The 24,857-nt window shown below is 41.4% G+C and overlaps 2 protein-coding genes across 3 annotated transcripts in view; one reads left to right on the top strand and one right to left on the bottom strand.

Moving 5' to 3' along the window:
- Positions 1 to 24,857, bottom strand: part of LOC147030036 (SHC-transforming protein 1-like) — a 61,446-nt gene that overhangs the window by 13,942 nt on the left and 22,647 nt on the right. For both annotated transcript variants that reach the window (XM_085873706.1, XM_085873707.1), the window contains exons 9-12: positions 10,830 to 10,959; positions 10,007 to 10,082; positions 8,816 to 9,052; positions 3,023 to 3,165 (exon numbers count right to left, since the gene is read on the bottom strand). In XM_085873706.1, the coding sequence (XP_085729832.1) occupies positions 3,023 to 3,165; positions 8,816 to 9,052; positions 10,007 to 10,082; positions 10,830 to 10,959 (586 nt within the window). The remainder of the gene's footprint in view (positions 1 to 3,022; positions 3,166 to 8,815; positions 9,053 to 10,006; positions 10,083 to 10,829; positions 10,960 to 24,857) is intronic.
- The window catches only part of TMEM161B (transmembrane protein 161B), a 196,350-nt gene that overhangs the window by 166,887 nt on the left and 4,606 nt on the right, over positions 1 to 24,857 (top strand). The gene's annotated exons all lie outside the window — the stretch shown is intronic.

Raw genomic sequence — 24,857 nt, 5'->3', positions numbered from 1 at the left:
AGGTGGAAAAGGTCCACTGGATGCCTCTAGGTTTATCTGACATGGTGTTCCTCGTAATCCAGTCGATAGTAATCAGAAAGAAGACAGGTGATTATACAACCTTGGTGAACTATAGACTCCACTGGGAATCATTCTGTTTAGTACTTGTTCATGATGACACTGCATTCAAAGTGTTCATAGAATTTATTTATTAGAGTAACCATCGTCTGTGGAATTCCAGAAGATCTCAGTATCTTCCACACACTTGATTTATGTACACTATTGAATGCCTTCTTGAAGTCAATGAAGTTGATATCAAGAGGTGTTTTCATTTGTAAGCAATGTTTGGTGATGTTATGAAGTGCAAATATTTGGTCAATACACCCTCTTCCTGCTCTGAATCCCACTTGCTTCTGTCTCAACTTGATGTCAATAACCTTGTCTATTCTGTTGAGTGTCCTACAAAAGACCTTGCTGGTGAAAGTAGTGTTAGCCTCCCCCAACCCCCTCCCCCCCCATGCTTATTGTCACAGTTAGCAAGATCACCTTTCTTGGGCAGCTTGACAATGAGGCCTTGTGTCCAGTCAGTGGGGATAACATCCTTGGTCCAAACCATTCTGAAGAGGTCATTGAGCACCCTTGTGGCAGTGCTGATGTCGGCTTTGAGCATTTCAGTGTGGATGGAATCAATGCCAGGGGCTTTTCCACTCTTCATAGCTTTTATGGCAACTCTAACTTTCTTCAGAATGTGGCTCAATGTTGATCCTAAGGATATCTTCTACTGGTAGAGGGTCAGCTGGTTCATCTTGGTCTGGGCTGTTCAAGACATCATGAAAGTGATGAACCCATCTTGCTGCTTGATGGCACTCTGTTGGTATAACATTCCCGCCTTTATCCTTCACGGGGTAGAGTGATTGGTGTTTTTACCACGCAGTTGTTGGTGATCTTATGAACTGTGCTCATTTCTCTCCCCTATTACTGCAGCCTGTTCAGCTTCACCAGCTAACTCTAAAAATGACCTCTTGTCTTTTTGTGCACTCTTCTTGACTTCTTTATCTTTGGCCTTGTAAGCTTGTTGGACCTGTTCCAGGAGATGAGGTGACTTGGTGCTGAACAGCTTTACCTTCAATTGATTCCTTTCATGAATTTTCTTCCATGTCGCTGGTGTCAACCATTCTTTATATTTCTTCTTTATAAAACCAAAGACTTTCTGTACTGTTTCTTCATATATTTCTTTGATTGTGTCCCATCTCTTCATAACATCTTGGTCTTCTTCCTCTTTTTGAGTAGCTAGTGCCATAAAACGCTTTCTCAGCTCTATGACAAAGTCTCTTTTGTTGTCTTGAGACTTGAGTTTGGTGATATCTAGATGTATTTTTTTTTAATCTTGAATCTGTGTTTCTACCCTTCGCAGCTTCAGCTTAATACTTACTGAAACTAGATAGTGATCACTGCTTACATCAGTGCCATAAAAAGTGTGTACGTCTTGTAAAGATCTTTGCTATTTGTTATTTATGATGATGTGGTCAATCTGGTTGACTGGATGACCATCAGGCAACTTCCAAGTAAGTTTATATACCTTCTTGTGGGGAAAAATCGTACAGCAGTCAAGGAGAGGTTTGCCATTTTCATTTTCCTCACCAAATCTGTGTATCCCCACAGCTTGTTCACAGTTAGTATTATCTGCCCCAACCTTGGCATTCATATCTATGATCAAGAACATGTCTTTCTGGGGGACCTTAGCCACTGTTTGTTGTTACAATTCAGACCAATTTTCTTTGTCCTTTTCAGCTGCATTTGTTGGAGCATAGCACTGTATGATGGTAAGCTTACAAAACTTGAAACGTGCTCTGATCATTCTCTCGCTAGTCGGTTCACATTCTATCATGGTCTTAACCCTCTCCTTACAAACTACAAGAGCTACACCGTGGGTGTGTGTATCCTTCTTTCCAGAGTAAAGAATGGTGGTGCCATCGTTAGTCGTTTCGCGCCCTGAACCAGTCCAATGGCACTCACTCATACCAAGTATGTCCAGATGGTATCGTTGCGTCTCTGAAAACTTGAGCTGATTTTGATGTTTCATACATGGTTCAGACATTCCACACTCCTATATGGATCTTAACTTTGGGTCCAAGTAGGCTCCACTTCGTACTCCTGGCTTTCCTGAAAGGACTTTAATCAGAGGTAGTCATACTATCAGGTAGTTGGCTTGAACTTCCTGCAGGACCTGCGTAAATAAATGTCACACTCTTTGCAGTTTCTGTAATAGTGTTTTTATATAGTGGGGTAGTTAGCCGCATGTCCAACCCCCAACCTGGAGGACCAGTTGCTCTCCTTAATCTGGTCCTTCACCTGAAACCTGTCAGGCACCAGGGCCCCCGCCGGCATATTTCTCAGGATCCCGAAGACACGCAAGCCCTCCACCACATCAAGGTGACAGCAAGTATGTGGAGGCCATAACACATGGTATTTTGCATCGGTCTTCACACCGCATCTGGAGAAAAATTATCTTGTGCTATGACAATGGCGGACATCATACGGATGCACTCGATGTTTAAGACGGTATTGTAATTGTTTGATCACTGTAATATTTTATTCTGACTCCTGTTATTATTTATTACTGTAATGGGTTATTACTCCTAGGGCTTATGCTTCATCCTGGTAGATGGTATAAACAAATCTTGTTTCAGCAGCTAAAACCGTGTCCTTGGACTTGCGACTCACCCTGTACCCTCGTTAACCCTGACCAAAATCCTTCCTCCTAATTTTCTAGTTTTTCCTCCTTGGAGTTTCCTTCTCCATGCATGTGTGTTTTGCATCCTGTTTTTGTCTGTTACATCCTGATCTGTTCAATGTACGTACTTGCTCTTCCATGAGCCTCGACTATGTATTAAAAAAAAAACATATGCAAACCACCTATATGTATGATGTCGATAAAAAGTTGCTTAGCTTTTCCTTTTCTTTTGGTTTCTTAGTAACTAAAATAAGAGTGTCGCACTGTGTTGCATAATAGCAGTGTTGCGTTCCAATATAACAGACAAACCTTGCGCCCAATATCACCATGATACCACACCTCCCGTTGGAGATCGACCATTTGGCAGTGCAAGTCTGCTTGGAGTCCCTGCCCCGTTCCTCTCATTGCTTCTCCCCTACTTGCTTCCCCACCAATGGCATCACCAAAGGGCTCTGAAGAATAAATAACAGATAAGTCTTAACACCATGTTTGAAAGGCATGTTGCACATGTTTTGAATATATTTCAGTTTCTGGAAGTCAAAAGCTACATGTGTTACAAAAGCATTTGGGTTGAATTATGTTGTAATATCACAAATAATGAAGGTACAATCAGCTTTTTTCACATTTTAAAACGACTTCCTGTGCAACCATTCCTTTTTGCTCTACGAGCGGTAATAGCGTAACTCGACTCATGAAGCATCCACTTCCGAACACGTGCACCATCGTGATTATGACACCCTGCATTATCATGTCTCCGATTAGTCACCGTTCCTTTTACCCTGCGCACACGAAGCGAAAAGCAGGGTTAAGCAATTGGTTCATGTCTGTCTGTCTGTCTGTCTGTCTGTCTGTCTACAAACGTCAGTTTATGATCGAGGAATGACTTCTTCAAATTGAATGTTGTATTTTGAACATGAATCGGAAAACAAATCTGCCGTTGAACAGTACTTTGATTCCAAATTCGTCCAGATCACACATGCAGAGAGAGGAGCAAGATAATATTTATACTCTGCCTGTCTGGCAGTCGAACAAAGTTGAAAACCATTCAAAACAGGAAACTTGCTGTTTTTAAGGATGTCATAAAAGATGCATACAACATTTATGAAAAACTATTGTAAGGTGTTAGATCGGGTGGTGTAATTGACACTGCTAAAGGCCCTGTCACACCTTGACGTTTTAGCCAGTGTATGCCGACATATGAAAAATTTGGCGAATACGCTGGCACATGTCGAATACGTTATGGGTAAGTTTTGTATACGTTAAGAGCATGCTGAAGCACGCTGGCATACAACGTAGTATGCCGAGCTAGTCGACAAATTTTAACATGCTCAAAATTTTTTGACGTATGCCAGCGTATGACTCACACGTTCCGCATACGCTGGCCATGAGTTGTAGGCACGTTATGCGATCGTCGACACACGTTACTTGTAAGTTACTCATAAGTCGGAATATGTTGAGGTAATGTCTAGCGTACCCGAAACTTATTTCTAACCTATGAGTAACGTGCTTTGAACCTATGTGTAACGTATCTCCAACGCATATTGACGTATGTAGACTTATTTGACGTCTTCTGGACGACCACAGAACTTACTGAATGTGTTTCTAACTTACAGCTACCGTATAATGGCGTATTGGCAGCGTTTATGGGAATTGGTATATAAAAATGGGGTTCACAGGAGGAACCCGTCAGTGTTTCAGACTCCATGGTGAGTCGACACTTTGATGTATAGTGCGGTAATGATTTGAATCGTTGAGCGGCAGCCTTTTAATAGGCTATGCCACGTGATCGTCGGCGATACGCTGCCGCGCTATGCATAAGTTAGACTATCGTTGGGCATAAGTTGTGAACGCCGACAACACGCTAAGCATTCGTTGGTATAAGTTATCGAAACGTTCTGTGTAGGTTACTAATACGTTATGCATACGTCCCACTCGTTATTATACGCCCAAAACTGAAAAAAACATCAATAGTTCAGCGTACGCCAGCGTTTTAGATCAATTTTGATATGTTGCCATACGCTGGCTAAATCGTCAAGGTGTGACAGGGCCTTAACGGTGGTAAAACGGCAGTAAATCTCAGAATTTATTTCTTTATACGACTTTTACAATCTTTATTTTATTGAAATTGGATTCTTTACAGTACTTGAACACTGTAGAACATAAATCGCTATCTTGACATTCAAAACCCTTCCATTTAGCAGTACTTGGACGAGGTGGTATATAAGACCGCTTCAATAGCGCTAAACGTTCGGATTTAAAAAAAAGTTTTTTTAAAGCGATCTTTAAAATCATTTGTTACGGCTGAGGAAATTCGCATTACACCATAAAGAGTCGTCAGGTGAGATATATCGGTAAGTCCATGTGTAGTTAGCCCAAACCCGTTGTATAGAGGGGATTTATGTGATCCATTCGGGCTGCGATCCTTCAGTTAGTCGTTTTTCTTTGGCTATTATTAATTTGGTGCAAATACAACAATGAACATCGCCACAACCAACATCTCACGATCACGCCATTCACTACACGACGCCACCTTCCACAACTACGCTACCACATCTTCGCCACTCGCCATTCAATGAGCACCGTGCAGGCGCGTGCAAGAACAAAAAGCACTTGTGGAGCCTGTGGGGTTTTCCCCACCTGATGCTTCTGCCTGAATCCCCCCTCCCCCACCACGCTCGGTGTGAAGGGGAGGGGTGGGGCAGCTCGCTCCCGATTGGTGGATGCACGGCGTGAGGCGGTTGGAGTGAGGGCAAGCCCCATTTCGAGAGGCTTCTCGAAACGCCTCGAAGGGAGGTGGAGCCGACAACGGGGCAGAGCCCCGCGCTGCGAAGGGCGGAGCCCTGCTCCATAAAAGACGGACACTGGCGGGGCGCGCCCTCTTCTCGTCTTCTCTCTCTTCTTCGCTCGTCATTGCTGAGTCTCCTGTCATCTTGGTCCTGCACTCGTGGCTTAGCGAGCGGCCTGCCACCGGGAGGCGCGGACGTGAGACTCGGCAGAGCCGGCTGTGGGGCGCGAGCCTACGCGTCCAGACGAGGAGTGCCGGAGAGGGTTCGCCGGCCGCGAGGGAGATTGGAACCAGGTGCGACCATGCTGAGGTCATGGGAGGGGGACTCGACGACGCGCAGGGAAGTCACGACTTTCTTTTTCCTTTGCTTTTTGTGTAAATGCATGTGGTGTCGCCGTCCTATAAGTAAAACTGTGTAAGTGTTGCCGTGTGAAAGCTTTTATTCGGTGTTAACTCTTTCCTTGCATTTGCTTTTGTGGCATGATTGTATGACTGTAAAATACGTGCTTCCGTGTGTGTAAGTAAATGTGCATTGCTTGTTGAACTGTTTCCTGCTTTGCTTCGTCTCCTTCCTTATATTGAATCTCCATCTTGCATCACGTAAGGGATTGATAGTGGGTTTAAAACGCCCGGTAAATAATCTGAACCGTCGAGGTCGACAATAACTCCGCTCGGTTATCTCTGCAGCATGGAACGAACCGCTTAAGCGGTTCATGTCCGAAGTCGACCTGCGGCGAGGTACGATCGCCCGGTCGACCACTCGCACAGGTACTGAGGTAGGTCGAATTTGGTGAGCAACCCTATCCTGTGCGGGTGGGCAATTGGCACGATCGTGGTGAGGTTAAACCCCCACCCGTGACTGGCTCCGGGCGGTAGTTCCCGCCCGGTCACGACTGAATTGTCCGTCCGGTGGGCGACGTGTCACGATTCGAGCTACGTGGCCGATCGCACGCCGATGGGCGCGAATTCGCAACATTATTTTATTTAAGTGGAAGTATAAACCTGAACACTGCATGGTGTAATGTGTTCTACAAACTCTCTAGTTGTGATTTGTTATCAGTTTGACTTGTAAACATTTTCAAAACGTTGTATTGTTAAAGTAATGGAGAAACTGGTACCTAAATGTGCATTACCCAGACAAAGCCTCTTTCCAAAGATTAGTGACATCTAATGCCTCAGGTGTTTATCATGTATATATATATTTTAACCTCCGCCATCGAAGATCGGAGGTTACTGTTTTCACCCCTTTCTGTTTGTTTGTTTGTTTGTGAACAGTATTACGGAAAAACTCCTCGACGGATTTCGACGAAACTTGGTGGGGTGATTAGGTATGGTCAAAGGATCATGCCATTAGATTTTGGACTTGATCCAAAGTCTAATATGGCCGCTATGGCTGCCATTTTGGAAAAAATATAAAAAAAAATTGCATTTCTACATGTTTTAAGTGATTTCCAACCCCCCCCCCTCCAAAAAAAAAATAGTTGGAGAAAAAAAAAATTTTGCAACTTTTTTTTCAACAAAATTTCGATTTTTTTTTTTTGCATTTTTACATGTTATAAGTGATTTCAAACAAAAAAACATGCCAAAATTATAATTGCGGCTGATTTTGGAACTTCAGGTGGATATACCCATGTAAAATCAATTTCTGTCTCAAGGAATCTAGTTATGACGAATGAATTGAGTATGTAAAAGGGAAAGTTGCAAACTATAACTCTGTGAGTACTGTTGACGTCAAATTGAATGAATAGGATATCAGGTTCACTTGAGTGACCGAGCAGTATTGGCGGCGGAGGTTTTGCACTCTTCCGAGTGCTCCACCTCTGGTTTAATGTTTCTGTGTTTATGCCTTCACATCCACTCCCAAGTTAGATGTGCTCACGCCAACTTGCATTTTGATTGTGCTTCATTACAATACCACAAATTTGTACTTTCTCAGTTTATAATTAAAAAGGTGAATCTATCACAGTGAAATTTGCAGTGATAAATATTTGTGTGAAAGATGACAAAAACCCTGAAGTCTGTGTTCCCGAAACACAAAACAAACCTCTGGCGATAGCTCCTAAGTCTGTGGACAGGCAGGTTCAACCTGGAAATCCCAAGCATGCAATGTCACTTCTCAAATTGAAAAGTCTGAGTTTTTGCAAAGCGACCGAAATATTTATTGTGGACGGAGGTTATGTTTACCTCCGCCACTGAAAGAGAACGGAGGTTATTCAGCTCTGTCTGTACATTTGTCTGTTTGTGAGCAGGATATCTCAAAAGGTTATGGATGGGTTTGAATGAATTTCTGTGGACAGGTTGGGTGTGTCCTAAGAACGAATTGTTTCGATTTTGCTGAAGATCTGGATATGAGAATCTCTTTTTTCCTGTTCATTGAGAGATAGGGCCAAAATGAGATGTAGCATGATATCTCAAAAAAGTTATGGATGGATTATGACAAAATTTGATTGATGCATTGGACATGGGACAATAACAAGCCGATTCGATTTTGGTTCATGTCCGGATGCAGATCTGTCCAATCAGTGGGACACAAAACCAAAACTGTTCAGCCTGGCGGAGCTATGCGCTCTCCTGAGTGCCATTCTCGTCCTCTGAAAAGTTCATCTTCACTGAATATCGATTAGCTCATGCTCGCCTTCACAGCATTGCACATTCGAGCTCGACTCCCAACCCTATCTCATGCAGAGAGAATTTAGTTTGGTCGACTGTCGAAAGCTTGTCGCCATGTTGATTGTCCATTTAATTCTTTTTGAACACCATCAATTTGAATGCAATTATTTCAACCATTACTCCATTGTAAAATTGATCAGCAATGTATTACATTATTCTTGTACATGTGAACACCAATGGTTTAAAGATGTTGTACATAGGATTTGAGATTGTTTTATACCCAGCATGGAGTTTTACTTTGTCCCTCCTCTCAGCATAACATGTTCCTACTTGCCAAGCCATGGGGGTTTAGCGTGTTCCTACACCTTATAAATGAGTTTATAGTGTTCCTACATCTAGCAGGAGGGAGAGTGATTTAGGTTATTGTGACACATGATGGCTGGGGAAGGGGATGGGTGGGGGGAGTTATCATGTCCTGCAATGTAGGGTGGTGGGGGGGGCAGTGGTTTGCATGCCCTAGATATCAATGGAATGGGAAGACCATTCGGGACCATTTTGTTACTTTGTGCACCATTTGCTGGTCAGCATGGACCACAGGACATCCTTAATGACCCTCTACGGATGAAGGAAACTGTGGCCACATTAATTTACTCAGGTAGGTGTGCTCAACTGTTCAATAGCTGTTATAAGGTGTTTCAAATACACACTCATGTCAAAAGAATCATGGGTTGGGCTGCAAGCAGAAATGGAATCTTCAGCTGAGGGTCGATGATTGGAGGGTCCAGTCATTCCAGCTTCACCACCATCCTGTGAAACCAATACATCAGTGTTGACGTAAAAATGGTTGCTGGGCAACAATCGTCCCCTCTCTTGCTTGTCAGCTTGAGCTTCAGAGCCGTTGTCTGAGGGAATTGTGGGTCTGTCCCAAGCAACAAATCCCACTCCTGATAAAACAAACATGGTGGTTCATCACTGTAGCTTCAATGTGAATCATTTTGTAAAGTACACAGCTTTACAGTTCATACTGCCACAAGGGACAAAGTGTTTTGCCATCATTTTATTGTGGTAGTCAATGTGACCATCTCTGAAGTTTATAGACCAAGAGGACAAAGTGGTCACCTGTATACTCAACTATTGTATATTTTGCCAGTCAGTGGGCCAGAGACCGATTGCACACACTTTGACGAAAAAAATGTATTGCTATCTTTAATATTTACTGCATAGACAGCCGATTTTAACATCCCCTTTGAAGAACAATGGGCTCCTTAACACCATTTTTTGCTTGCATGTCAGTTTTTAGTACGTTTCCATTGGGAAATGGAAGTCAAAACCAGCCAGACAGACAGATACCAGATGAAATTCTAACACAATTACCATGAAGGACATGTTGGGCCACTACCCCACAGTCGTTAGATGTACACCATTGTAAGGAGTTTGAAAGTATAAATGATGGGATTGCATAATTCAGCGAGCATCTAGCTTTGAAGCCTAAATTTATCGATTTAATCTGGCAGAGAGGGCGCGAGCTCCGGGAAATAAATCTTCGTGGTGCTCAGTGAAAAGAGAGAAACAAGGAGTTGATTCAGTTGTGTTATAGGGCATGTCTGATTACTTTATCCTTTAATATACCTGTGATACCATGGTAACTCCATTGTTTTAGTACTCGTGTGTGGAACAAAACAACATTTATCGGTTTGTGAGTAATTAAAGGATGAAAACGGGATAACGTTTCCTCCATCTTCCCTCAATGGCAGGGAATCTCTACCATAACACCTTCCCCTCAATTGCCACCATAATGTTAGTTTTGTTACAATTTACCATCTTGCAGACGCAAGGGTCTCAATCGCGAACCATGGAGAAATAATGGGAAAGCATTTTTATTGGTGGACGCAACAAACCTGATCCGTGAACTGGGCTTCCACCGACTTCTGGAATGTCCAACAAGTGCAGACCAGCCAAGTTGTGGCTTAATTCCTGGAGAGCATGGCCAGCCAACAAACAATAAACGAATGTTATAATAACATGATACTTTCTGACCTCTCGATATCAAGCAGTATAAATAATAACAAATAAACGGGATTGCATCTTATTATTTGGCACTTTTATAAGATCAGTTAATGCAAAACAAGCTAAACACTTGTCTCAAAATAATAACACGTGAATTGTCAAATGTCAAATGCATGAATTCCAGTGACCATGTGTGTGTTGAGAGTTGTAGCATTTTTCAGTCTCAAACATTTCTTGGAAGTTTTGCTAGAATCCAAGGCAGATAGAGACTTATTTGTATGAATCGCTGTCACTGTTTCCCAACAAAACCCAATATTTCACTCATCAAATATAATGGTTTCAGTAAGATGTGCAGGGTGTGCTTGAGTTGGAACTGCTACCTCTTGGACTTGATGCCAGGCAAAGCCGCCGAGCCGTAGCACTAAGAAGTGCACAACGGTCAATCAACAAATTGTATGGCTTTGCGTTTGCAGTCCCGGTCACTGCCAGGACAGCGACCAGCACTGCAATTTATCTACAATTGGTAAGCTTTTGAGCTGGTGTGGTGTGACTGGATGTGAATGTAGACTTTCAGATTGCTGTGACCACTCTGTGCTTTCACTCTCGTACTTGACTTAATGTTCTGCAGCACTCATTCACTGCAGTTTCGGCCGTTATCTAACCGTGGAACCTTTTTTTTCCAAAAGTGGGTGGGTGGGGGAGAGGGGTTCTTACCAGGCCAACACTCCTGATGTCTTTCATGCCTCCCAACGGTGGATCCTTTCCAGGTACTGCGTTGTAATAACATCTCTTATGATCTGATTGTTCTTCAACACCCCATTGGTGGTTTTCAGGATCAGCTGCCCTGCATACAAATCGCATTCATTGTAATTTGCATGTTACTAGATTGTGTTGCTACTCCTAAAACAAAATTTTGGACAAAAAAAAGTTGGATTTTTCCTTTTTAATCACTCTGGAGTGCCAAAGCCTTTCTTGTTATTTGAAAGGTTATATTAAATATTCCCATTCCTTCGTGAGTGTAGGGAAGTATTTTAAGCCCCACAAAAATAGAAAAAAAAAACAAAATTTGATTTCTTCAAAATGCCAACAGGATTAGAACAGCAGTGCCAGGCACCCCTGCTTGTACTTCATTTATGCAGAATACTTGATCTAATGATATTTATGTTTCCCATATTCAAAGGTGGAAAGTCTCCATTGACTGGTTATCAAGTCTACTTATTGCAGTCCCATTATCATGTAATTCCCTGTCTCATGTATGGCCAAAATTTGTGTGCATCTAATTGGACAAGAGAGAGCAAGGTAACTCGATAGTTGTTTACTTATCTCCAAACTGTGCGCTTTCAAGTTTGATTGCTAGTGAAATTGAATCCAGCTAAAAGTACTGTTCTTCATCATTGTGAGGCTTGCTGTTCTTTACAGAAGCATTTATACCAACTCACTGCTTTGCCTCCCATGATGTGGACATTAAATAACCAAATGTATTCTTCAAACATCTTTTGGCATTTGGGCCAGTGTTCCCAAGGCCAGTACATTTATTCAACTAGAAGGGCTCTTGGTAGAGCGCATACCTCCACCACATAATGCCTGATCCACAAGAACATATCAGGCCCAATACATTTTAAAAATATCATGCCATATATCATTTTTGAGCCCCGATCTCTCAATGGTGAAGAATCACTTTAAAAATTAAATAATTCTCGTCTCCAGATCCGGATTCGGATCTTCACCAAAATCGAATCAACTCGTCATGGTCACACACCCAACCTGTCAAAGTTTCATCCAAATCCGTCCACAACTGTTTTGAGATATCTTGCTATATATTAGTTTAGCCCTATCTCTCACTGGTAAAGAATCACTTTAAAAAATGATCAGATTCGGATCTTCACCAAAATTGAATCAATTCTTCCTTATCACACACCCAACATGTCCACCAAGTTTCGTACGAATCCGCCCACAACCTTTTGAGATATCTTGTACAAAGACAGACAGACAAACAAACAGACAGAGATGGGTGAAAACATAACCTCCTAAACCTTCGGAGGCGGAGGTAACTAGAAACACCAACTCCCTGTTGAAGTGACCCGGGAGAGGAGGGGATCATGTTGTTATTCTTATTATGGCAAATATTATGAGAATTAGTGTTATTAATATTATTAATATGCTATTATCATTATTGTTCTTTTTAAAACATGGGAATTCCTCTGGATGTCTTGCAGTCGAATCTAAAGCAACATAGGCTAAGCAAGTGCAAAATATGGTGAACACTATTACAATTAAAGGCTCTGAAGTGTCACTTGTAATGCCTTGTCCCACCACCGCCAGGAGCGGTGCTTCATGGTAAACATTTGCATAGAGAATTTGCGTCGGTCCCACCAGGGTGTGGGTAGGAGGAGCAAACTAAGTAGCTACAACCTTTCTCTTATGACCCTTAGTCCCCCTGGCAAGGTTGGTTGATATTGGATAAGTAAGGACCGAAAGCATCAGCTACAGACAGACACCAAATTGCATTCATGAAAAGCCTTGCCGTTCACAGGTTTCCCCTTCGCAGGATTCGCTCTATCGCAATTAATTTATTGAAGCAAGCTGTGCGAATTGCGGTTAATGCACAAAGATAATCGTGGATTGGCGAACTATTCTCCACATTTAATCACCAAATTAGCATGGTGCATCAACACAATAACCCCCTCAAACCGTATAACATCATCATCACTATCATTGCCATCATCAACATTGCCATCGCATTATTTGATCAAGTTTATCAGCATTATTATTAAAGATAAGTTTAATGATCTTAATAACTCAAGAAAATGAACTTTATTTTACCCCACTATGAATTTGCAATTGGTCACTCGCTTTGACGCCAATGAAATTTTTTATGAGTTTATCTGGAATTTACATTCCAGATAAGGTATTGTCATCGTGCGCCGTCCGTCTGCTTTGCAGCAACGTTCCTATCCTGACTGGTAACAGGAATTGCAAAGATCGTTCCAGTCACATGATTGTAAGTATGTAAAACTGGCTAACTTAGTAAATTTCTTTAAAAATCTTCTTTAGACCCACCAGTCAGAATGCTACCAAATTTGGGTTATAACATTAGGCCAGGGCAGGGATGTTAAATTGCAGAAGCACTGCTGATCACGTGACCGGAAGTGTGTCAAAATGGCCGCCTTAGTCAATTTTTGTGAGTCGCATAAATTCCTTCAAAAATTTTCTTGTCCAGACACACCAAAGACTCCGATAAAATTTGGGTCACAACATTCGGACACGGTCTGAGAGTTAAATTGCCGAGGCCATGCTGATCACGTGATCGGAAGTGTATCAAAATGGCAGTCACGCAAATTCCTTCCAAAATCTTCTCTCGATCCACCTGCCAGAATGCTAACAAATTTGGGTTTCAACATTATTGTGGGGTAGGGATGTTAATTATATTGTGGAAGTCATGGGGATCACATGACCAGAAGTGTGTCAAAATGGTCAACTTGGTCAACTTTTGAGAAAATCGTATTAATTCCTTTAAAAAAATTCTTGTCCAGACACACCCGTCAGAATACTACCAAATTTGGGTTACAACATTAGGACAGGGTCGTGATGTTAAATTGTGGAGGTCATGTTTATCACATGACCGGAAATGTGTCAAAGTGGCCGACTTGGTAAACTTTTTGGAAAATCGAGTAAATTCCTTCAAAAATCTTCCTCACTAGACCTACCAGACAGAATTCTACCAAATTTGAGTTACAGCATTAAGCCAGGGCCAAAGAAGCTACAGGTCCAGTGGTCCTATTTTTGTTATTAATACTGGAAAACAATACTTAATTTTATTATTTTTATTTTTTTGTATACCTTGTCGAGCCTCGTGTGAGAGCTAACACGTAATGCATAGCAAGGGGGTGCATGAGACAAGAGGGGTGGGAGTGGGAAGGACAAAACGGTGGGGAACAGAGACATTAGGAGATCTGTGGAAGGGATGGGGTGGGGAACATGGGGAATACAAGATGGACATTACAGGGACTTTCAGGAAGGAAAGCAGGGAATTTGAAGGAGGTGGGCCTGGGTGGATTATCGGGGGGTAGAAAAGATCGAGGATTTGGATGGGGGATGACAAGAGGTGGTGGTGAACAGCTGTTTTGAAGGACTGGAGAGAAGAATGGGATTGAATACAGTGAGGGAGTTTATTCCAAAGGTGGGAAAAAAGAGGAATGAAAGAGTGAAGGTGAGCAGTGATTCGTGATTTTGGTAGTTTTATCAGAAGGGGGTTGTTGGCGGACCTTGAGCGCCCTGCAGAAATGTGATGGGAACAAATCGCAGAGAGAGCAAGGGGGGGGGGCTGGAGAGGAGACGGTAGAAGATAGAACGACCACCGACCAGCCTGCAGTGAGAGAGTGAGAGGCCCAAAGACAGCCTCATTGCGGGAGATGCCAATGATCCGAAATGCCTTGGTTTCCACAGCGTGAAGCCGAGAAAGGTGGGAGGCAAGAGCACCAGCCCAGAGGGGAGATCAATACTCCATCAGGCTTCGGACGAAAGCTTTATAAGTGGTCAGGAGCTCAGGTTGACCGAGGAAGGACTTTGTACGATGGAGGATTCCCAGTCGACGTCTGGCTTTGGAGGCGAGGTTTGAAATGTGGCTTTCCCAGGAAAGGTCATGGCAGATAGTGAGATCCAGAAGCTTGAAAGAAAGGACTTCTTCCAGAGGATTGTTGAGAAAGTGGATGGGAGGTTTTCTCAACGGTCCTTTCAGAGAGACATAGTGAGAGTGTGAGATTTGTCCGGATTGAAAGACATGTTCCACGTGTTGGACCAGTTTGTGATTTTACCCAGATCTGCAGTGAGCGAACAAGCTGCTGCTTGCCGGTCTGAGGGATTACCGATGGTACGGCAGAGGGTGGAGTCATCAGCAAAAAGATATAGAGTTTTTTCCAGATAGTCGGAGAGGTCATTGATGAAAACCAGAAAAAGAACAGGGCCCAGAACGCTACCTTGAGGAACTCCAGCCTGGATAGGAAGAGGGGATGAAAGACCTCCATTTAGGACCACACGTTGACTGCGACAGGAGAGGAAGTCTGCGATCCATGAGTGGAGATGGCCTTGGATACCATAGGAAGAGAGTTTGGTGAGCAGGGCAGGGTGCCAGACCATGTTAAAAGCATGTGATATGTCTAGGGATATGGCTGGGATTTCACGTCTGGCATTGAGGACCTCCATCTATTGTTGGGAGAGCAGAAGCAGTATATCCAGGGTGGAGTGACCTGGTCTGAAACCAAATTTATGATCGAAAATCAAGCCATTGGAGAAGAGGAAGGATTTAATGTCTGAAGCGATGATGGATTCCATAACCTTGCTGATGACTGAGAGAAGGCTGATTGGTCTGAAGTTGTTGGAATCTGTTTTTGCACCTTTTTATGCAGGGCAGTAATGTTTGCTGATTTGCAAGCAGATGGCAGATAACCTTGAGCAAATGAGAGGGTGAATAGAACAGAGAGAGGGTGAGCAAGAGCAGAAGAGCAGGTTTTTAGGACACGTGGGCTGATGCCATCTGGTCCGGTTGCAAAATCTGAGTTCAGGTTTGACAGCAAGCTCTCCACCTTGTCAGGAGAAAAGGACACAGAGTCCAGGGACAGTTAGGTGCGACTGGGTAAGGTAGGCAGAGAAAGCGATGGGTTTTGGACACAAGATTTAGCTGCAAACACCGAGTTTCGGCATTCAGCCTTTTCACGTGCGGTATCAGCAGTGCGGCCATTTGAGGTAAGGGAGGGATGGAGGGGGAACATACACCAGAAACAGATTTGATTAGATGCCACCAGGATTTTGAGGAGGGAGAGAGGTTTGAAAGTTCAGACTTAAGCTTAGAAAGATGTTGTTTTCTGGCTCTCCTGAGGGTAGATACACACTTGTTCCGAGCTTTATGGAAGGAACTTAGATTACCCTCTGTTGGGTTTGCTTTCCATGAGGCAAAGGGAAGTTGTTTCAGGACAACTGCCTCGCCACAAGCTTCAGTGAACCAAGGACAGGAGGAAGGGTAGGACAACTGAAGACGAGAGGGGATAAATCTGTGCATGAGGGAGAGCAAGTTTCTTTGAAAGAATTCCCAGGAGGAGGTTGATGTTAGAGAATGTAGCGATAGGAGACCAGTCAAAAAGTTTGGCTGCTTGGAGACCCTGCCAGTCGGCTTGAGTGAAATGTCAGATTCGACGGCGGTGAGGTTGGTCTCTGATAATAGCCAGAGAGATGTCCACTTTGACAAGGACATGGTCAGAAGAACCGATTGGAGCAGAGGAAGAGCAGCAGATATTGTCAGGGAAATTTGTCAAAATCAGATCCAGAAGAGATGGAGTAACATTGGTTGAGATCCGGGTCGGGAAGTTGACCGATTGAGTCAGTCCCAATGAGTCGCAGATAGCTTTTGCTGAAGTGCCATGGCAGGAGAGAGGTACTCACACCTAGCCAACTGGCATGATGACATTTGAAGTCGCCACATATGAGGAAGAGAGAGTTTGGATGAGAAGATAGAAGTTGGTCCATGTTTTCGGATCGTGAGGTGTCGATGGAGGCATCACTGTTAGGTGGACGGTACAGTACACATATAAACATGAGGTGGGAGTATTCCTGGGGGTATTCCTGGGGGTGTGGGGGAGTGAGGGCAGTGCATGGAGAGTGAGGAATAGAGTCTTTGATGAAGAGAGCAACTCCTCCACCAGGACGAGGCTCAGGTCTGTCATACCGGAGGAGGGAGTAACCAGGGAGAGATACTTGGGAGTTAGACACGTCTTGGGGGAGGAAAGTTTCTGTTAGGCAGATTATGTCTGGTTTGTCAGTGGCAACCTGTATGGAAAGATCTGAAAGGTTTGAGCGAAGGCCCCGGATATTTGAGGTCCACACTATATGTGAAGAGGGAGGGGAGAAGGCTTTGGGTGCAGGGGGTGGGAGGGGAGGGGGAGGGTATGACAAGGGACGAGGGGGGTAAGGAGGGTTGTTGAAAGAGTGAGGAATTGCAGAATAGCTTGGGGAGGGGCCGGATGAGGAGGAGAAAAGGCTCTGTGGTGCTGGGGGAGAGGGGGGACAAGAGAGGGGGAAGAAGGCAGTTGACGATTTGAGGAGGTGGAGTGAAGAGATGGAGGTGAGAGGGCAGTGGAAGGAGGCAGCTTTGTGGATGAGAGGGGGGCAACTTTGAGAAGGATGAGTGAGGAGGGTGAATGGTGGGAGAAGGGTGAGGGGGGGAGTTTTTGAGAGAGGTGAGAGGGAGGCTTGGAGGGAGAAGAGTGTGATTGTTGCTTTGAGAGTGAGGGGTGAGATGGGTGACTTGGCACTGAAATTGGAAAAAAAGAAAGGTTGATGGAAAGCCAACATTCATAGCAAACTGGGGTTTTTTAAGTTTTGGTCAGAGATGCGATTAAACACGTTTCTTGATGGATGCAATAAAGGCGAATTCAGAGAATGGAGAGAAAAAATGCTGCAACAGTTGGATTTTTTTAGGCAAGGTATGAAGGAGAGGTCGAATTGAGAGCAGTCTGTTTAAATAGCGGAAGAGTAGTGCATTATGAGACAGTAAAGAGTACCACACGCGTGAAAGAGGAAGATGAAGCATTATAAGAGATCGTTTTTAATATTATTATTATTATTATTATTATTATTATTATTGTTTGAAAGAGTTTTCATCAGATTAGGTCATGGAAGTGTTGCAGAAAAAATCGTGAGGTGAATGGTGAAATTGGATCGATAAACGCAGGGGTCTAAACAGATCACGTGGTTATGGGAGAAGCACTTGGCTCTGGGAGGTGTATCGTCAAAAGTGAAATTATTTCTTTTTAATAAGGATTGCATAACGTTTGGAAAAGGGAAGGTTGAAGTAAAATCGTGGAAGTGCGTGGTGAATTTGGACGGTAAACGCAGAGTGAAGCTGCTGGGTCGATGAAAATTACCAGGAAGAGTAGAGAGAGACACGTGGTTTCAGGAGGTGTCGAGATCGAAACGATACAAGGAAGATTATTATTTTTTGATGTATTTTTGAAGAACACATAAGATTCGGGAATAGAAGGTTGTAGATCGGAAGAAATTGTGAAGGTAATGGTGACAGTGTGACCACTCCTCATTTTCATAAATGACAAGGTGAGCCAATGAAAAAGGCCAATAATTCACAATGTTTCGGAAAAGCGGTGATAATAGAAAACCTATAGAAAACCAAGACGCCAAGGTGAACAACAAATAGCCAAGATCTTGTGAAAAAAGCCAAGGAGTGGTCACACTGAATGCCGAGAGAGGGTCAGCTCAGTAGAATAAAGATGGTGTGCCTGCAGGAGTAAGAAGAAGAGGAGAATGAAGAAGAAGAAGAATCGAGACTTTTGAGTGTGCAAGGAGAAAGGCAGTTTTTTTAATTTTTTATTTAAGACAAGAAATAGTGTTTTGTTGGGAGGGATTGGGGACGTTGGGAAAGTGGGGAAGATAGAAATTGAAGGTAATGGAGAGAAAATACAAATAAACACGATCGTACACCGAGGGGAACGATGGGTAGGCCTCAAGTACTCGGTAAGACAAGGTCGACGAAAACTCACAAAATAGCACGATTTTTGAAACAAAACCGAACTAGGAACACACAGCTACATGCAGGTGAGAAAATAAACAGTTAAAATGGAACAGATTATGAAAATTTGTTCTTAATACAGGAAAGTAATACTTTCTTTTATGTTTTTAATAACTTTTATTTATGAAATAAAAAGCACAAAAACAATGTACAAACGTGTTAATTCAAGGTACAGTTTGGCAAAAAGGGGTGACAAGTTTTAAAGTTGAATTCCCAAACCCTATTTTCTTCTTTACCCCTCAAGTTTGCACGTCACGGATTTGTGATTCATGAAGATTTTCAATAACATAATCCCCGTGAATGGCGAGGCCTTCCTGACTAGTATGAGGATCAAGTGTGTGAGAACCACTACTACAAATAGTAGGTTGTGCCTCTCTCCAACTGAATGGTATTTCGAAAATTATGTGTAACTAAAGGCTATGTTAAACATGACATGTTTTGAACCAGCCTGTGTGATGAGATGTCATTCAGTATTTAGTGGCTATTATCACTGAACGTGAAACCAACTTAAGAATAGCAACAAGTATTCCATCAAAAAGGAAGCATGGCCACCCCTGTCAAAATGAAGCAATCTCAGAAGTTATACTAGGCAAAATATCATCCTTTAAAATTGCTATTAGTATCATGACTGTAATATTAAAATGTATACGATTTTCTATTTTACTTTTGTTTTCGTGAGTATAGCAAGAATCAGGAGGTTTATTTATGTCACAATCATTCTCATATCTGCAGTGAAAGGTCAGAATGATTAGCGAATCATACATTACTTTTATGCACATGTGCTGTATAAATGACTAACATCACTTCCACATATTAAGAAATTTATATAATCATTCCAATGAAGTTGGACATGTTTTTAGTCATTGTTCTATTCAAATTATCGACTCGGTTGATGTTGATGATTTTGACAATAAAGAGCAGTATAAATATAAATAAAGTATATCAGTACAAGTCTATAAGTACAAGTACAAGTATAAATAAAGAATAAATAAAGGGCACAGGACACTTTGTGCGATATATCCTTTGGGCCTTATTGACAGGGTACAAGGTACTGGGTCAGTTTCTCAAGGTAATGTTTTTGGTAACAAGTATTTTGCTAATCCAATGAGGAGACCCAGAGGTCATGTGCGTCACAGTCGGTGTCGTACGGCTCCAAAAATGGAAATTTTTAGAGATAATTGATAAAGTTAAAGGTTTTTATGAAGGAAAGGTTTTTCATTATTTTTTTTTCTTCTTGGTCATGTTCCAAACAAGTTTTAACTAATATTCTCCAGAGTTTAGCAGGTTCATTTGACACGTGCTCGTTTTTAGGTCATCTCAGTAGAGATGACCTAATAAAGCCAGTGTCGAAGTCCGTCCGTACGTCAGTCCGTCTGTCCACAATCAAACCGAGTGGAGACAAATAACCAATAGTGGAATGGATTGAGGTCGATGAGACATGCACAATGATATAACTTTCAAGGTCACGAGGCTGTCAAAGTTGCGAAAATCGTCAATTTCAAATCGTATCTCCTCCCTCATTTATCAAGAGAGATCAAATGTTATTAGTGATTCAGATACTACGCACTATTATCTCGAACAACACGAGCCATTTTTTTTTGAAATTTGCTCTCGTTCCGATTTTATAGCCCTTCAAACTTCGCTCTGACGACCTTCTGATGCTATGTTTGGAGAGTCATATCTCGGCCACAGAGTAAAGCAGCAGCCAGTAAATGGTATCGTTTGAGAGAGAACAACATGGTCTATCATGATCACACAGCAGCACGTCCATATTACCTACCATGTGGATACTACGTATCATGTAACTTGGCAAGTACCGCGCCTGGTGTTGTCGGAGTCGCTGATTTCAAATCGTATCTCCTCCCTCATTAATAAAGAGAGATAAAATGTTATTAGTGATTCAGATACTCTGGACTATTATCACGACCAGATCCACGAGCCATGGAATCGATTATAGATGCCCCTAATTTGATTTTGCTTCTGTCGACCTCTGGCAGAGATGACCGGCACTCCCGCTCGGGGGGTATTTTTTTTTAAGCTTTTTGTAGCAGGGTTCTGGTGAAGAAATCTACTCCCAAAGTTGAAGGCATCCATGAGTTCTTAATTTGTGAGTTTTCCAGCAAGCAGGTAGATAAGCTTCAGCTTCACTTTATTTTTAGGGATACTCGTGTAGAGAGTTTATTACTCGATAAAGTTTGGGAGTGAACCACATTTAAGGTTTATTTCACTTTTACTAAGACCATAGGACAATCCTTTTTCAATTATGGTAAATTTCTTAAAACTCATAGTATAGATTTTGTGAAGGACATTTTAGAAACTGACTGTGCATGTTTGTCGTCCCCTTTTTTATTTGGTCCTTGTGGACATGTTTTTTTCTGGGGATTTGAATAAAATTAGTAATTGTGTAATTATGGATCTGATGAAAATGGGAGCTAAATATAGGGAACCAGTAACTCAACCTTGGAGCAACGTCTTTAATTGTGGGTTCTGTCTCGAATTTTGTGAACAAAATGTGCACCAAGTTTAAGGTGTCTGTAAACAGTTTTAATGCATGGTTTAATAGAGTTGTGGAAGTCCTGGATCATAGGATTAAGTTTTTTAGTTGTCGGGGCTTGCTTTCACTAGGTCAGTCTAAACCAGTGTTGAACAAGCTGAGTGTTTGTAAAGACATTCATGATCTCCATGATAGCTACATAATAGCTCCAATGGATAAAGCTGCTAATAATTTTGTTGTGGTTTGTAAAAAGTTTTATGAAGAGAGTTAGGCATTGATACGGTTACTTTCACTGGTGTAGGAAATAACACATATGTTCCTTGTCATAAGTCACTCCAAGATATTATCTCTGAGCATCAGGAAGTTTTCGTTAATAATTTCAGTATTAAAGGTAAAGGGCTAAGTCTTTGTATTCCTTAGCTTTTCTGGATTCATAAGCTTCATAAGAACCCATACGAGAATAGGTTTATAGCGGGTACCAGGCAGTGTTCCAGCAAACAGTTATCGGTTATAGTTAACTCAGGCTTTCAAGTTATTAGGGAACGGTTCAGGAAATATTGTTTCGCAATTGACAAGAATTCTGGTATCAACACCTTTTGGAGCATTACCTATTCTTTAGAGTTCTTAAATAGAATTAGATGCCTCAATAGAAAGTCAGTTGAAGTTTTTGATTTTTAAACTTTACATACAAATTTGGATTTAGTACTAGTGAGGGATTCACTCTTCACAGTAATTGATCAGGTTTTTAACTTTTAATAAGGTTTTATGTGTCAAGTTTGATTGAGCATTCTTTTCTCAAAATAAATACTCAAGTTTTCATTGTTTTGATAAGCAGATGTTTAAGAATGCTGTTAATTATTTAATTTAATACTTTTGTGTCTTTTTGTGGGATCATGTTTCAACAGGTTAAGGGTATTCCCATGGGTGGGAATTGCAGCCCTCTACTAGCAGACATTTCACTTATTTTCTGTGAATTTCCATTTATGCAGAAACTGATGAAGGAGAAAAAAAAATGAGGATTAGCTAAAAAATTATCTCGTACATGTTGCTATATAGATGATATTTGTGTGGTCAACTATAATATTTTTGATGGGCAACTTCACAAGATTTATCCACATAGCTTGATTGCATACAGGAGTGGTAATGATTGCATAGTTGCTGCATATCTGGATGTGCTGCTTCGAGTTGGACAGAATGGCTTTAGTACAAGTGTTTATCATAAAGTTGATGATTTCAGTTTCCCTCCAGTCTTGTACACGTTTCCATGTTGCAATGTACCAATTAAAATGGGTTACAATGTCTTTTTATCTTAACTACCAAGATTTGCAAGAATTTGTTCAGTTCAGGATGATTTTGTGGAACGTGCTGAGGTTTTTTTCCATCATGTTAAACGGGATATTTGGCTGAGTGTTTGATCAGGTCTTGTGAGAATGTCTTCAGATTCCATCGTCACCTTTTATTAAAGTTTGGTTGGTTTTCATGTAAGCAAGTTTCGATTGCATTGCATTTGATATAACAATAATAATAAATAAATTATTTTAGTGAGGTAAATTATTTAATTAATATTATTGATTGAACATATATATTAATAGATGGTATTAATTAATGGAGGTATTTAGATGAGAATACAATAAAAATAATAATTTATAAAATATATTATAAATAAGCATTAACATAATTTATTGGTGGTTGCTAAGATACGCAGTGCAGCATGTTTAAATTGGTTGTTTATGACAGTTTGAATGGTTAGATGGAGGTGTTGTGTAATGGACATGTCTACAAGGTAAAGTGTTTATTGCTTAATGTAATCATATAAAGTGGTGTATGATTAAAGTTATTCAAATGTAGTAATACTTTAAATTAAAGTAATAATTAAATAAGTTTGAAGAAGGATATTGCATTGCTGTGTTGACTGACTGTCTGGACACAACTTTGAGGTTGTGGGTCCATTGATGTTGAGTAATCTACTGATGTGGACCTGCAACCAGGGTTGTGGATCCGCTGTTTGGAGAGGTTCTGGGCTGAAAGGATTGAAACCTCAATGAAAAACGGTGCCCAGCTGATGATCCGGCAGTTTGGAAATCAGAATATTGCTGATAAGTTAAGGTGAAACTTCAAATAAAATAGCTTTTGTACATAGTGCTTACCAGTACATTGTGTGTGTGTGTGTGTGTGTGTGTGTGTGTGTGTGTGTGTGTGTGTGTGTGTGTGTGTGTGTGTGTGTGTGTGTGTGTGTGTGTGTGTGTGTGTGTGTGTGTGTGTGTGTGTGTGTGTGTGTGTGTGTGTGTGTGTGTGTGTGTGTGTGTTGTTTATGTATATGTACATTTATATGTACAAAAATATATATATATATTTAATGTGTGTGTGTATATGTCTTGTTATGACTGGCTTTCTTGGGACGATGGTGCAGTAATTGGTCTTCATTTTGACATAGCCTACAGTGGGGTGCAAAAGTATGAGTCCACTTAAGTCAATGCCAATCTTTCTCAAATCAAAATTTCAAACACGAATTTGTCATGATATTGAAGATATGTATTCATCGTCTTTGATTACCTCTGCCACCGAAGGTGAGCGCAGGTTATGTTTTCACCCCTGTCTGTCTGTTTGTTTGTTTATTTGTTTGTGAACAGGATATCTCAAAAAGTTGTGGATGGATTTTGATGAAATTTGGTGGAGAGGTTTTGTTTGTGACAAGGCTTAGATTTAGTGAAGATCTGGATACAATTTTTTTTTAATCTATTCTTCACCATTGAGAGGTAGGGCCATAAATGATATATTGCATGATATCTCAAAAAGTTGTGGACGCATTTGGACAAAACTGTGTGAACATGTTGGGTATGTGACAAGAACAAGCCAATTAGATTTTGGAGGTCCGGATCCAGATCTGGCCTATCAGTGGGATGCAAAAACGCAAACTGTTCAGCCTGCCGGGGGTACGCCCTCTTCCGAGTGCCTTTGTACTTTATTATAGTTATTATTGACACATTTTGTCTTGGCAGAATAAATGAAGGGTGAATACATTTGAGAGAAAGATAAAATTTACATGAGCAACCTTGTTATACTCTGGAGTGCATTACAACACTGTTGGGAAAAGATTCACTCAAACATAATCCATTAATTAATTGAATCAATCCCAAATGGAGTTGAGGTAGTTTTCAGGGAAAAAGGGGGTCACACTGATTATTTATTTTACTGATTTGATTTTTTTTCCTCGTATAACAAGTAATTGTTATATCCTTAAATAATTAATTGAAATCCCTTGAAAGTGCTTTTGGTTTCATATTACAATTATTTATTTTGTTATCACATCTCAATACATTTCGTACTGAACTCATACTTTTACACCCCACTGTATATTAAATCCACAGCAAGTTTAACAATAGGTACTCGTGCCCTCTGATTAGGAACAGTTCCCCTCACTTGGTCTAAATAGTATATTCTGTCAGAGCTTCTTTGTATTTTATAATCAATAACCTGAATGAACAAGCACAGGGTCAAAGTGAGCAGAACAATCATGTTGTGGACATACAAGTTATACCTCTGAAGTTTCACCATTTAATATCACAGGAAGCACTGTGCAAGGCACTTTGGGCACCACATGCTGGTCAATATTGAACTTGGATCCATCGGCTGTCACCAAGCATGCAATGGTTGTACGATACATATTGATAAG

The sequence above is a fragment of the Eptatretus burgeri genome, chromosome 3 (genome assembly GCF_056783735.1).
Source record: "Eptatretus burgeri isolate ZD-2024b chromosome 3, Ebu_testis_v1, whole genome shotgun sequence".
NCBI classification, from domain to species: Eukaryota; Metazoa; Chordata; class Myxini; order Myxiniformes; family Myxinidae; genus Eptatretus; species Eptatretus burgeri.
The sequence above is the reverse complement of the archived record's forward strand: the minus strand, read 5'-3'. Positions and strand labels throughout refer to the sequence as shown.